Raw genomic sequence first — 15,761 nt, 5'->3', positions numbered from 1 at the left:
ACCAACTAGTAGAATTGCTCAAGCCAAAGAAAGCTTAAAGAAGAATAAATCCATCACAGTTTTGTCAATACACAGAAACGTGATATGAAATTAAGCTATTAAATGCCATGAGGAAGAACCTGTTCCAGAATAATCCCCCCTTCCATTTTTTAAGGTACAGGTAACCTCCAAGCAAAGTATGGTTGTTGAGGTGTTTTTTTGGATTGGGTTTTTGTTGTTGGTGGTTCTTTTTTGTTTAGTTGGTTGGTTTTTAATTTAAAATTATGATTAGACTGTGTGGACTAAACTTCTTTCATGAGAGCTTAAGCAGTAGTGCATTTAGCCACCACACCTTCCTTTGTATTCTTCAGAAGTATTATCAGGCTTTTTTCTATGTGTAATTACCTATGTGTAGTCCATGCCCAGACAGGAATGTAAGGTTAATCAGGAAAACTCTATCCTTATAACAAGGGCTTGGAAGTGATTCTGTTCTTTTGAAACATAGATCCAAAATAGCTAGTATGTTCAGAATTCAAAGCATGCTGATTTGACCTTTCAAATGTAATTATCAAGGAAGACAGAATAAGAGACTTTTTCACAATCAAAAATCAACCAGAATAAAAACCATCTCATCTCCTGCATGTAAATGGTATGAAATAGCGAGGTTACTGGAAGTAGCACAAGCATGTATCGCTGTCCTTGAATAAAAAAATGGCTTTCTTTACCTTGATTTAGCATCAGAAGTGCCTCCTGCTGCCTCTAAATGGGAAACTGCTTGTGCTGAACTTGAAAGTAATCCTTGGTTTATCCATGAAAATCCTGCAGACATATCTACAAGAAAGCATAATTGTATTTATGATAGTTACTCAAATTTTTATTCCTTTTACAATCTTAAACTTTGCATTCTCTTTGCAGTTAGGATTCCTTAGTTTAGAAGAGAAGGTACCAGTAGCGCGAGTTAATTTTATACTGTAGACGTGTCCTGTTTAATCAAGATGAAATTATATATATATACACCCCCCCACCCCCCCAGCGTTTGTGGCTGCACTCAAGCCTTGCACTCCGTCACACTCAGAACTGTGGTTATTTCTGTGAAGCTTTTCCCTCTGTCTGAAGAGAATTCACACTGCAGATGACCCCGGCTAGTAGCTGTATGCAATCACAGGTACCTGAAATAGAGTTTGGGAGTCCTTCATGGAAACTTACTGCTACAGAGTGATCCTATCAAATGCCCCAACAGCTCTGAGTGCCGTTGCTGTTGCGCTTGGTGAAGGTACAAATGGAACCGTACTTGTCAGGATTGGAGATACTGCCGAGAAGCCACCAAGGCAGTACGCGTTTCAGTCGTGTGTGTTCTGATGGCCAAAGGCAGTTTCATCTTGGTGGTCTCATAGCTGGCTGTAACGCAGCCTCCTAATCCATTCTGACACTGAACAGAGACAGCAATTAGCTGTGGACATGAGCAGACCATGTCGGAGGTCTTGTGCCAAGAGTATGAAAGAGAGAGCCTGTTGTACACTGCGTGTGTGATGTGTAAGTCTCCTCCCTAGGGACAGGAAATTTTAGGATTAAAATGGTCTTGCAATAATGCTGAATTCCTTGAGATAATTTGTTAAAAGCCCTCTGAGGGACGTGACTGGGTTACTTACAACCCTCATAGTACTTGTTTTCAAATTCTCGAAGAAGTAATGCCTGTCAGTTGTTTCCAGTGACGCACAGTTCTGCCAAGAGAAGCAGTAAAACAAGACCGCTGACTGAAGTACACTTACAGGGTTTTTTTTTGGGGGGGGTGGGTTGGTGTTTTTAATTTGTTTCTTAGATAAGGTGTTTCTATTGACCTACCTAAATTCCATCTCAACACAAAGTTAAAATCAAAATAAAGTTATCCATCAGGACTGCCTACTTCTTTTTCTTGGTGCTTGCATGTGGTTCCAGCTGGATGCATTAAACGAGGAGCTACAGTCCTTACTATTATTTTCTATGCCTAACCAAACCTCCGCTCTGTATAGCGTGATGGCAGTAAAATGAGATTGTCCTTTCATATTTTATATAGAATTGTTCTATAATAGCAGATAAGAGGAATAACTAAATGTTTGTTACATATGCTTTCTCATTCGTCTTTCTGTGTTCGTGTTAAGCTTTTGCTCCTTGAGATGTGACAGTGTACTGCCGAGCACAGGGACTGTTTTAAGCAGGTTGGCACAGCCATGTATACGGGCTCGCCATCCGTTGGGATTCACAGGCTACCTTGTTTTGTGCTGTGGAGTCATGTTAGCAGCCAGGTATTTAAATGACGCTACAAAGCAAGGCTAGCAGGGTTGACGTTCCTGCCAGCAGAGTCTTTGGAATATGACAGCAAACATTAATAAGTGTCAGCTTTAGGGTGATCTATGAGGACGGCATAGGTGAGAGTAGCTGAACGGACATAGCTGGATGGCTTTCATTACAATTGCCCTAAATGCAGGTTTGTTTTTACAGAGAACGTGTTCTGACAGTCTCCTCCTGTCTTTGCAGGAGGAGGCTGAACCACTTGGAATGACTGCATTGTATTTAGATTAGAGATGTATCACAGTGTTGTTTCCTGGTCTTTTGAAGGGGTGTACCTGTGTGTACACGCTTAATGTTCCAGAAGAATAACAAGTCACTGCTAGTAATGCTGCGTTTTATTAACATTTTGGGATAATAGCTAGTTAGCTTTTCTTTTAAAGAGCAAGGTGAAGTAAAGTATGGATTTTACACATAAGGCAGAAAGAAGCTTCATAGATGCTTATTCCTGCCTTGTACTTTCATTGCCTTATATTTCTAAATTTTGTTTTCCAGTGGGCTCTGAGGAGCCAGGGAAGTTTGTGAAAGACGGGGAGTTTAAGAAGCCATTTCCTATATGGAAAGGACTGACAAAATAGAAGTCTGCCTACAATGAGAAGACTTACCACTTCTAGCAGAGTAGATAAATTACTAATAGCCACACTTATGAACCAGGGAAAGCAGCTTCCTAGGGTGGTACAGTCCAATCTAAGAGTGGCATCCTTATTACGAGCTAGGCATATCTTTCAGGAGATATACTTGGCAGAAATTTGTACTTTACATGAGAAGGCTCTAAAGGAATGTCCTCAACAGCCTTTAGCAGTTAATGCAAAAGTAAAAGCGCTGCATAGGTTTATTGTCGGTATCTGAACAAGTTCATTCGTTCAGTGGGTACTCTCATCTCTTCAGTTCCCACTCCAGCCCATTTTCCAGTCAAGGCTTGTTATTATGCAGGTAGATCGCAGAGCACTTCATGCCGGGAAGAATAAGAGAGTGTTGTAATCTAGAGGTCCTAAACTGCACCACTTTCTCTGCCCACTGCCTTAGTGGGATAGACACAAGTGGGATGGTGTTACCACAACTATTAGTGCCTCAGAATTTTTATTTCCTGCCTTTTTTTTCTGTAGTCTGCTTTCTAGGAGTGAGGACTCCACTGACAAAGGCAGGACTTGGTTTTGCATTAACTGCCTGTAGTATATGCATGGCTTAAAAGGCACAGGATGCTACTTTGGATATGGTTCTACAAGAGTTTATGCTTGTCTCAATCAGTGGCATATTTCTGTTCACCCAGCAATCTCACTCGCTCCTCTACACCTGAACTGTTCTGGTTTGAGCCCTTAGCTAGATAGTTCTACATGCTAAATTGTCAGAAACTCCTCTGCCAGATAGAAAGCCTGCGGTTTACTACCCTGAACCAGCTCATGAAGAGGGCAGACGAAAGTAACTGTGTCAAAATGAAGAAATGGGCAGCAACATGTAATTAGGATGGTGACCCTGGGATGCCATCTTAAGCTGGTGCAAGCGTCCTGTTAGAAATAACATTGCTCCTTCCATAGTGAGAAGCTGGCAAGTAGCGTGGTTGTAGTGCAGTCTGTTGTATGTCCATCACTTTTTCTGGATTACCGACTTAGCTAAAGCAACACTTCGATGTTAACTTTTACTGTAAGTTATGGTTAAGCTGCTGTATCCTCTACTCTTGTTCCCTTCTGGGAAACAAGAAAAAATAAGGTCAAATCACGTCAGTTTTAGAACTCCACATCAATTATGACAATCGAGCAACAGAAAAATGTGTTACGAACATCATTTAAGATATACATAGTATTTTTCTTTATGGTGTTAATATGCCTTAGCTTCTGCTGATTTCCATGGCAGTCAGACAGCTGAGGATCATACCAATGTAGTACTTAAAATACAAATCAAAAAAACCCAACCCTTTTTTGCTAAAACATCATGACATCTATAGAAAACCTAGAAGACACTACTTTTATCAAATTAGGGCACTTGAGGAATGGCTAAAACACATGATCCTCCTGCAAATAAAGTACACTAATAAGGTTTTGATGCACACAACAGTTCAGCAGTTCCAAGCCAATTATTTGGCATGTTTAATTCAACTATAGAAGTTACTTTTTTTTTTTTAAAGCTGAGATGGTCCAAGTTTTCTTTGTCAATTTTAAATTTCTTTCACTGAACTGGTTTAGACTTGGATTCTTCCAACTGTGTCGCCAGTCCTATCAGCAAGCATTACAATACAAACTATTGTTAGTGTTTGGAAGTCAGTAATTATCTGGAAAAAAGATGACCAGGCTAAGGTCAAACTGACATTGTACGGGAAATGACTACCCTACTCAGACGTACTAGAACAGGACTGGTTTCTACAGCGGTTGAGTTCACGGGGTCAGCTAGTGTGGGAGAACTTTAATCTTGATTGCAATAAATTTACTCAGTGAATAAATAAGAGACCTTGATTTGCTTTTCTTGTACTGTAGTAATTGAAGCCAATGTACTTAAAAGTGCCATCATGAGAGCTATAGAAGTAACCATGAATTCTAGAAACCAGCGATGAGCCTTCCATTTCACTTCTCTTGCAGCGTAAGAAACAATGTCTGAAGACTGCCAAGGTTAAAATGGGAAGTTACGCTTCACCGAAAATACGTTATCAGGCAAATGCTGGCTTTTCAAGTGTTGTGCAAAACATTTAAATCTGTGTACCTTATTTGTCAGTTCCTGCCATTAGAAACCTCTACTATGCAATTCATACTGTAGATTTGTGCGGTGTCATGAAGTAGCAAGCAACAGATACAAGAAACCTTTAAAATAAATGTACATACTCTAGTAACAACGCTTCTGGACTAATTTTTTCAGAGGCTGAAACAGCTGAATGTAACCCATGTCTGAAGAGTACATTGCTTGCCTCAATGCATTTTGAGTAAAAAAGAAAATCAATACATTTCTTATGATTAAAATTCTAGATAGGTTTCTGGCAGCTGGTCTGCTACTAGGGAAATAACCCTAGTCACAACATTCATTAAGAATATGCAGTATGTTTTTTTCTGTTTAGTTTCCCTGAAACAGAGTACTACTTGTTTCTCACTTGCACAGGAATATCACGGTTGTTTTGCCTTTAATGCTTTCAATAAAAAACCCCACCAGCAGTATATTGGTGTGGCTGAATTTTTTTCAAAAGAAACTAAAATGAACTACTAATCACTAGTTGAGACATGTAGTTTTATTGCTTAATCTTTAAAAGCTGGTTTTACTCAGTAAATAGTTTAATGACACAGGGTTTTTTGCAAATATAAAGAAACCCTATTATTGGAAGATAAATTAATGCAGGTTTAAAATGAAATAGAAGTTTTGGTTTGCTCCTCAATACATGGGAGCATTTAAGTAACTTGAAGACTGCAACACTATTAGAAGATGTGGGTTCTGCTCCTTTCCCCTTTTTTACATTGGTGGTAAATCATGCGGTGAATAATTTTTAGTTGAATGGACCTGCAAGGAACAAGTCAAGATGTCTTTGAACTTCTCTTTTTTGGCATAAGTGCAGCCTTGTAAAGACTTGGTGTGTAATTTGAAAATTGACCAAAATTAAAATATGAAATCTTAGTGTCCTGGTTTCAGCTGGGATAGAGTTAATTTTCTTCTTGGTAGCCGGTATGGGGCTGTGTTCTGGGTTTAGGATGAGAACAATGTCGATGATACACTGATGTTGTGGTTCTTGCTAAGTAGTTGCTAAGTGGCGCTCACACCAGTCAAGGACTTTTCAGCTTCCCATGCTCTGCCCGGTCCACAAGAAGCTGGGCAAGGGGCTGTGCCATACCACGTGACGTCATGCTCAGTACATGAGTTGGGGGAGTTCGCCGGAGGAGGGGCAACGATCGCTGCTTGGGGGATGTGCTGGGCATGAGTCGGCGGGTGGTGAGCAATTGCACAGTTATCGCTTGCTTTGCATTACTATTGTACTATTATTACTTGTTTTTATTATTGTTGTTATTATTACTATTACTACTGTTCTATTTTTATTTTACTTTCGTTATTAAACTGTTCTTATCTCAACCCACGAGTTTTGCCCTTCCGATTCTCTCCCCCATCGCACCAGTGGGGAGTGAGCGAGCGGCTGCCTGGCACTTCGTTGCCAGCTGGGGTTAAACCAAGACACTTAAATCCACAGGACAAGGGGACCAGGAAAACACAGACAAGTGTTGGTAAACGTAAGCACATTTGATGTAGTTTGAAATGTTAAGCCATTTAAAATGTACTAATTTTAGTGAATGTAACTGAATTCTAATTTATATCCAGCAGTGTTTTGACATCACAAATTTTAAGAAACTGTTTAATTCTTAATTCTGTCACATAGTAAAATCAAGAATACAGGAACACCTGTTCAGCCTCCTGACTACTTAACTATATTTTTCTTAGCAAAACAAAATAGCATTTTTAATATCAAGCCTGCATTTAAAAGATCCTGACATGAAGATTATATGCTGCCAACAGAAGGGAATCAACTTTAGGAAAGTTTTTAAAAAATGAAGTCAAATGTTTAAAGTTTCCAGCCTCCCTGTGTGAAAGGCAGAGTTTTATACTACTGTAATTTGAACAAGACCAAAGCCTAGTTAGTAGAGAAGTCAGGGCAATAGCTTTGTTCCTCCTTTCCTCAAAAAGGAAGGTCTGTATACAGTAATTCACTGGGTAACACTTCCCTTACAGATGAAGTCCCTCCAGGAACTTGAGAAAATCCTGGGCTCAGTTTAAATTTTGGGTAGAGCAAGAATTCAGTCTGACAGTAACTGAAGGAAGTGATTACAAATTGTACCAGCTCTAGTCCGATGATGCAACACTGAAGGAGATCTAGGTTTGAGTCTATCTAGGTGTGACCTGTTCGAACAGATGACCAGGGGAAGTAGAAGCCTCTGCATGGGACACCTGTCCTGGTACTCTTTGGAGCCTCTTGCTTTATTTGGAGCAGCTCGGTTCTCAGATGGCACCTGCTGGCTGTGTGTTTATCTACGTATCACCGTTTTACACGGTAAGTAATTGTGGGAATGACTGGACACAGGAGAGCCTACCACCCATGTACTGAGAGTACACTGAGCATGTCTACACAGACAGAGATACAGAGCATTCTTAGCAGAGCTCACCGACCTCAGGCCAAGTAAAATGTGAATGCATCTGGGTCACGTATGCATTACGCTCAACCAGTTCACGATGCTCTTTTTTATTTCCTTTTCTTCCTCAACTTGGGAAGAGCTGCCTTCTTCCAGTTTGCTCCTCCAGACATCCACAGTTGCTCAAAACTAATACTAACCCATGAAAATCTGTTCTTGCTGTCAATTTAGTTATTTAAGAAATAATTTCTTCATAACGCAGCTCACTCAGAAGTTTGTTGTTATAAATGTGTGAATTAACTTTACAGGACAACTACGATAAACCTTCCAAAATTAACTCTAAACCAACTTGTTTATGTACCAACCCTACTAGCTCCCATATAACTTCAAATGTTACATATCTGTGTAGACTAATCTCATTAAATTTGCTTCAGTTAACTAGGATTATGAATTTGATCAGGAACAACATTTAAAAATCTCATCTAACTTACCTGTGATGTAGCTTTCTAAAGCTTTTGGCACCAGTGATTTTGCAGTTCTTAGGTCCTCAGCTGAGCATTTGCCTGCCTCAAGCCCGAAGGACATTCCCATTCTCTTCAGCACTTCATTGTCATCATGAATCTCAAAAGTGTTATCGAAATTAAAGAGGTATTCAAATCTGCATGTAAAAAGTCAAAGCGAGATGGGTTGGAAAAGAGCACAGCTACGGGGTTTTTTTTTGCCTATTTTTCCTTTTTTTGGTATGCACTGAGGTAAGTGTCTAGATTCTTCATTATCTGTAAAGAGTCTTTAAGGAAAAAAAAAAGTGCAGCAAATGCTTTTTCTCTTCTGCTTCTGTGACTGGCATGCCCACAGGTTTTCAAATGGCACTTTCTCAATTAAAGTAACTTCACCACTGCAGGAAGAAAGTCTAAAATTTTCTACCTCATTAAACAGACTCAAAGGGGAAGAGGGAGGCCCTACTAAACATGAACCTTCACTTGTACCAAATCCAGTACTTTTGAAGGTCACCTGCAGCCCTGTCACCAAAATAACTATTTGTTTTTGCTTCTTTTACATTTCACTTTCTGTTCTAATGTGCAACACTCCTCCTGTGAACTGACCTATTTACATTGGTATAACTTTGCTTTTTTGGATGCGTTTTGATGCAGCTAGCAAAGCAGTCTGTTCAGAGTCCTGTATGTTCACAACCTACCATTTCTGCTGCAGGACTCTCAAAACGTTTTTCATTGCATATAGAAGTAGAAATAGTGATAGAAACTTAATATAGCTTTAAGAAAAGCAGGGGCATCTAGACTGGCCTTATGCTATGATCACAGACTATTAAAAGCCTGGACAGCTGGTGCAGGGATTGCAATATAAGGCTAGTTCCCCGTACCTCATTTTCTGCTGACAAAACCTTTATCCCTGGAAAAGGAACCCATCCGTGAGATACGATCTTTAAAAGATAACTCACTGGTGGGTCTTCCATTAGGTCTCCAAGCTCGTGTGATGTGGATTTTCTTGATAACGTTTTTTTAATACTCATTTTCTTATACCTGATCCAATAAGTTTGGGAAAGTTACATCTTTTGTGCCTACACACACAATTTTCATCTAGAAATCTACATGCTTTGTCCTAGGTGTAATTTCAGTTACAGGCATCATTTCTTTTGTGACTCATACCGTATTACTTGTAAAACCTATTGTTTATGCAGCTATATTTATCTAAGTGTAACCACACCAAAAGGGCAAATGAGAGGTGTCACTATACCTTTCACTGATACAGTTACATTCCTGCTACCTAGACTGGTGCAGCCGAAGTCAGGTAACTATGTTTACACAAACAGGGGACAGGAGACCAGTGTCATACCAAGCTACTACCAGCAAGCTGTGTAGTGAACTAAGTAATAAGTGAATTCAGTGAATTTTACGGTACAGGATTAAAGGCTGTATTTATTGATAGCTACGCATTTCTCCTCCCATGTGTTGTGGTCAAATACCGTATGCTAGACAGGAACGTAACTCCTTTGCCCCCCCCCGCAAGTTTCCAAACAAACAAACTCACAGGAACATTTCTACAGTATAGTTTCTAGCAACCTGCAGCCTGTGACATAGGAAGTCCCTACACTTCTACCTTTGCCGTTAATAGCTACTTGAGGGTTTTCTTTCAGGGACTTGACATGACCCCTTTTTTAACTGATGGAAACTTTTGGCATGAAGAACATCAAATGCTATGACTTGCACAGACTAACTGTTAACAAACCCACTTATATTCTTTTTGTCTAAAACCTGTCATCTGGTATCTTCTCTTAATGCTCTTAATTTTAACTTTAATAAGCACCTGTGTACAGCTGTTCCCTATGCACATTCCCCAAGTCAGCCATGATTTTATAGACACTTGTGAATCCACTGCCTTCTCTCTCCTAGGCCAGAGAGTCCATCTGTCCCTTCTGTTGTGAAAGGCTTCTCATAGCTTCAGGCGTTTTTGATGCCCTCCTGGTTATGCTATGCTCTTTCCAAGAACAAGACAGCATATAGTATTCCAGAGATAAAAGTACTATACACACCTAATTTTGCATTGTATTTCTTACTGGTTTTCCTTATAATTCCCAGCATTATTTTGGCCGTTATTGAGAAATCAACTTCTGTTCTCACAGAATGATCTACGGGGCTGCCACCTTATTATTCAGTGCTAAAAGCTAGGTCCAGAGGCCAATACTGTGTATGCAAAGTTTGGTACGGTTCCTGTCCCTTTCCCATGGTGAGTGCAAATTTGATCAACAATACATCTAATCTGGATTTTCTGCTCTTGCAGGCAATCCTTTCTCTAAGGGTACAAGAGCCTACTTAATACACATTTTCACTGATGTATAGCATTGTATCTCCAGTGGCAAAATCATCTGCATTTCCTATGAGAAAGAGATGTTCTAATTTTCCAAGTTTCTGATACATCTATTGTTTCTAAATGCTTGTTTAAAACTAGGTATTCTGGGTCCCGGTTTTTTTTCTTTTTTCCTAAGACCTACAGCATTTACATAGAAGCACCTAAATATACTAAATACATTTTTCCTGTTCAGGTGCCTCATCTTTTCAACATAATTTTTAACTTCCTCCTTTTTACCTGAAGACTGCTTTTCTTTACTCCACTTCAGAAATGTCATTCCCAGTCTGCTGCGTGGCACCCATCTGCCTTCTCAAACTCTAAACAAAACTTGTCCAATAACCTCTTTGTTCTACATGTGAGAAATTTCATTCTGTTTCGGCTTGATAAAGCCTGTTCTTGCATAGGAAAAAACTTAGAAGACACAAACCTGTGTTCCTCATGATGGTGAATCCCCCTTATACGTGCCATTTCTCCAAGCAATTATTTTATGCTGGAAGATCCTCTGTAAATACAATTTTGAGTAGCTAATGCTGTGAGCTATCTGTTCATGGGACCTTCTAACATCACCTGCTGTTGCATCATAAATACCGACCAACCAGTGCTTTATATAAATGTTATTTGGGAGAAGAAAGGAAAATGGAAGGCCATTACAGCAGTGGGTTATTAACTGAGGTTGAAACCAAGTGAAGGGCAAGCACTCAAGCTGACCAGTAACGGGGTTACGCAGTGCAAACACTCTCTGATGAACTACAGAATCCGAGTTCTCCAAAGTGACTGACCATTTCTGCCAGCTGTCTTATTTAGCAGATCAGTGTACCAGGGGTTTAAACACTCGCAGTTTCTGGCACTGTTTGTCTATGTACTGCTGCTGCCACTAATCAGTTGCACAAATAATAACCACAGTGGAAAAGCTTGTTTAATTTGGGTTGTACACTTAATGATCTCCAGATGACAGTAACATTGAAGCTGGGTTATATAAACTGAAATATCAACAACTTAAATAATTTTGGTGTGCTTATTTTTTAGTAGTAGTGTTTTCTTACAGTTTGAGATTGTAGAAGCATGTTACCCTTCTCTAGATCCCAAATGCCAGTTTAATCTCTGACAACTTCAAAGCAGTAGTTCTGAAGTTTCAGTATGAAATCGTTCAACTTTTAATGACTTCAAAACTAAATATAGAGCGCTGTTCAAAAGTACAGTAAGAACTGTCTAGTGTGCCTATAAAATAGGGGTCTAGCTAAGCTAAATCAATATTGATCCTAAAATTCCCAACTTGCTGAACTGCAGTGCTGACGGGAGTATTCCAAAAGTTTTGTCACAGAACGTATTGGACTTCAGTCCAATTTTCTACAAAAATTCAACTTCTCATAGTATTGCTTTTTTGCATGTTGGTGCTTAGGTTACTAGAGACTGTCTATTTTTGCCGTATGGTAATTGACTTGAAGTTCAGTACGGGATTTGTGTACCACAGAGTGAAATCTGTAATCTACAGTTTTCAAGCAAAGCCAGCCAGCTGTTTTCAGCTAATAAGCTAGTTGTGATCCCATTAACAGTTAACATAACAGTACCCCAACTTTCAGCCGTATTTTCACAGCATGAAGAGCACAAGCACCCAGAAGTACGTAAGTGGAAGATTTTCAGATTAATATAAGAGTGCAACTATAGCAGTTTGCTTACAAAGACAATATTTCAAATTTCTATATAATTTCCTTCCTTTTTTCCTTCAAAGAGCTACGTGCAACCTTTTTGCTATTAAAAGACACTTTCAAAGTTGTTTTTATCACCTCTAGGAAGTTACTTTTGTGTTACATAGATCACCTTGTGTTTCTGACTAAATATATTTATGGCATATTAGGAAGAGGAGTTGAGAAGCACAACCGCATGGCTTCATTAACAGCTAGCGCTGTCCTAGTATATAATTTCATTCCGTTATTTCTCCTGGGCAGTGAATGCTCTTTGGAATGTCGGTCTGAAGGGCCTTTTACAACAGTGAAAGTCAGCCTGTTTTAACTAGTGGTTGTAAAGCAGTGCTGATAAACTTATTCCTATTACTACTGTGGTTGCATTAAATATTTTAAAAAATGAAAAACAAACCACCCCCTGAGAAGTGACAGTAGCAAATTTAAATACATAATTACATTTAGTAAATTAGAAAAATTTCTCTCATTTCTTCAAAGAAGAACTCCAGTCTACAAAGAAAATAAAATTCTAAAACCCGATTCCATAAACACTCACTTATCGCTTGATATGCTGCAGTCTATGACTGTTCTTTTGCTAGTGTTGACTATTAAGAAAGGCAGCTGTATTGTTGAGTTCAAAGCTGGAGGGCCTTGATTCTGTTGTTCATTTTGCTGATTTCTTTGTACCAAGTTTTTGAATGCTATTTGCTGTAGAAAGAAAGAAAGAAAAAAAGATCACCGACAATAAAAAGAGAAGACACCAGTGTTTCCAGGAAGTGGAACTTCACAGCTCTTCTTTACCAGCTCTCAATACCTCCAATAATTTTCTGTCAAAAAGTAAGCTGTGGCCTGACTTCCTCTTTGCACTAGTGAAGCTCACCAGGAACAGAAGTTAAATACAAATTTTTCACACATATCCTAATGGCTATGTTCCCCTCACAATCCCTGGAGAAAAAACAAGAAAGGAGCAATAAAGCTCGGTGGAGAATGGCTCCCCATTCCTTCTGAAAGGGCACTGGAGTCAGAGGTCTCCGCTGTTATTTTATACCTGTAATTACCTCAGACTAGGAGCTAGTTAGTTACGCTGAAACAGAAGTTAACAGACATTACAGCACTCCCCCACCGGCCATGATCTGTATTCTCTTCCCCTTCTCATCCGTCGCCCTCTTTTCTCTCTCAAAAGAGTGAGTTCTGAAATTCTCCTCTGAAAGAAAAACAGGTGCCATCCGTGACACCACTTGCGCTCTACTAAATTCTTGTATTTGACGGCATGTGTATGAAAACGTGTGTTCTTAGGAGATACGTTATTTGAGGGAGGCACTCTGAAGCACTACTTATTCCACTTAAGGGGAAGATGGATAGACAGAATCCCAAAGGACTGGTAAACCATTGGACAGTGAACATAATCAAGGCAATAATGACAGTTGTAGATAGTAAGGGAGTGCAACTCTTGTCATTTTCAGACTAACAGTTAAGAGGGCCTGAGTTGCCTTATATTCACCAGGATAATTTCATGTTACTCTTAGAGAAGCTGCTAATTTACTAGGTCAGACAGACAGAATCAGGATTGTGCCCTAAGTAGAGAAACGGTTTTTGGTGCTGAAAAAAGGAGAAGCATCAGATATTTAAAAGTTTCAGTGCATATCTAATTACATAAAAATTATATCAAGGTAGTTACACCAGGAAAAAAAAATACAGTCTTATTGCCTGTAACCTCATTAAAAAGTTTGATTGCATTTAAATTACTTAAAGTCTGCACAGACCAAAACACTTAAGAATGCTCATAACTGTATTTATAAAATGTTACTTTGTAAGCAAAGATGCATTTGAAATATTTCTGCAATCAAAGCCAAAACTCAAGTTATCTCAAAGGTGCGTGTCAGAATGTAAAAGAGCTGGATCTGCCAGCCTTCCATTCTTAGGATCCAGAAACGTCTGTCTCCCCCAAAACAACTCTGTACATATTTACACAAATAAATTGTAAATTTTATAGCTTAGAACCAAAGAGAAATTTTCCAGTAAGAGCTACTCGGAGAAAGTAACTCTGGGGGGACTTTGAGTCGACAAAGGGGACTCATGAGTTGTTCCCATTCCCACTGATGGTGACAAAGCTTCAGCAGAACATTTACAGAAGCTTGTGGCAGGCTGTTTTACAATAGGTAAACACGGACCAGAAAGTGAGGGTAAGAGGTCCCCTACTTGAATCCAGAAAGGCCACAAGTGTGAAACTTTTCTCCCTAGTATATCATAGCTGCTAAATAAATCTAGGAAGAACTTCAGAAGTTCTAACATGTCGGATTTACAGTTGATAATTTCACTTATAGAAAAAAATAAGTAAAGTTAAATATACCTGCAGCAGCAGTTCTTGTAGTTGGGCTCGCTTCTGTTTTATCCTTTCAATCCGCTTCTGTTTTTCTATCTTAAAATAGAAATGTAAACGCACCAAGAGAATTACTCAGTTACCTCGTCTGTTCCATTGTGCCAGACCGAACAGGCTTTAGAGCTACATCAGCGTGCTAGCGCCATTACGAAAATCTATACTTTCTTTGTAAATGGTGGTGAATTCCATGGCACGGTAAGTAAATTGCACAAGTCTTTTTGGCCCTACCCACTTGCCATATATATTTTCTTCTTTTTCAAACAGACTAATCGCACCGTCACAAGAGTTTCTCCATAAAACAGGTCTGACAAACTGTAAATTCTTTGTCAACAATTTAAACTTAAATAAAGAATCGTTACTACAAGAGACAGTATTATTTCCTCACCCGTTCCTCCTCTTTTGGAGTGCCGATTAGCACCAAATTAAACACTTGCTTGAGGGGGTGCTTTGGGTTGAGGTTTTTTTTTTTTTCCTCCTGCCCTCCACTCTTTTGGAATTGTGCACGTCCCTTCCACCATTCTCCTAGCCACAAGCTACTACACATAAACGTGTGGAGACTGGGCTGAGGATCGTCACCTGCATCTTTCCAGTGACCTCCACTTGGTGTTTGGACTACTCATTTGAGACTTGATTAAACTAACAAGGTTTCAGCAACAAAACGGGGGTAGAGGTACCATTTTCTACATGAGCACAGAATCCGTTTCTTGCAGCAGTTTTGTTAATGCCAGTTTATGGAGCAAAGCCATCTTCAACCTAAGCGTGCAGTGTTTGGCACAGCAGTAGCACTGGGTGCCTACTGACGCTGCGGGTACAACCAGCAGTACTTTAAATCGTGTTCTGGGGCACCACAACAGCACTGGACAGTAGTCACTGTGTTTAAAGGGTATTTTTCCTCATCCTTCTCCCAAAATATTAAATTCTCAAATTACCTTTTCATTCAACCACTGAAACTAAGTGATGAAGTCTTTTAAAACTTAGCTGGCCTAAACCCTCCTATTTTATTTACAATGTTGCTTTGTGGTGGTTCCCCCACCACACACTTCAATATTTAAAATGCTTCCTTCAGAGCACAGTAGATGACTTTTTTTTTCTGGGACAAATACATAACTCTTAAAACCAATAAACAATACAGATATAATTTAGACATGGTTTCTGTATAACAAGTTTTTTTGTACTGATTTCTCATTTTCGTACTGGTAATCTTATTATGGAATTACACTGTAAGAAGAGTTGGCACTTTATACAGCTTTAAAAGCAAAATGAATTCTGATTTTCACACCATGAAAACGCAGCTTTATCTTCTATTCTTTTCTATTATGCCATAGGAAGCAACATTTTAAGAAAATATGCCTGGCTTCCATCTTGTGCATATGTAATTAGAGCCTGAAACAGTGAATAGCATATGATCATTGCAGATGACAATGAAATTCAAGTTCCATGTTTGTA

General features: G+C 39.2%; 1 protein-coding gene across 10 annotated transcripts in view; it reads right to left on the bottom strand.

Annotated features, from left to right (window-relative positions):
• Window positions 1–15,761, bottom strand: part of TFDP2 (transcription factor Dp-2) — a 61,783-nt gene that overhangs the window by 3,895 nt on the left and 42,127 nt on the right. For all 10 annotated transcript variants that reach the window (XM_087740232.1, XM_087740233.1, XM_087740231.1 and 7 more), the window contains 4 exons: window positions 14,286–14,354; window positions 12,492–12,643; window positions 7,883–8,049; window positions 705–810 (listed from right to left, as the gene is read on the bottom strand). In XM_087740232.1, the coding sequence (XP_087596358.1) occupies window positions 705–810; window positions 7,883–8,049; window positions 12,492–12,643; window positions 14,286–14,354 (494 nt within the window). The remainder of the gene's footprint in view (window positions 1–704; window positions 811–7,882; window positions 8,050–12,491; window positions 12,644–14,285; window positions 14,355–15,761) is intronic.

The sequence above is a fragment of the Nipponia nippon genome, unplaced genomic scaffold, assembly GCF_047370975.1.
Source record: "Nipponia nippon isolate SJK-2023a ecotype South Korea unplaced genomic scaffold, ASM4737097v1 scaffold_7, whole genome shotgun sequence".
Taxonomy (NCBI): domain Eukaryota; kingdom Metazoa; phylum Chordata; class Aves; order Pelecaniformes; family Threskiornithidae; genus Nipponia; species Nipponia nippon.
This window is presented reverse-complemented; position numbering and strand designations above follow the sequence as displayed.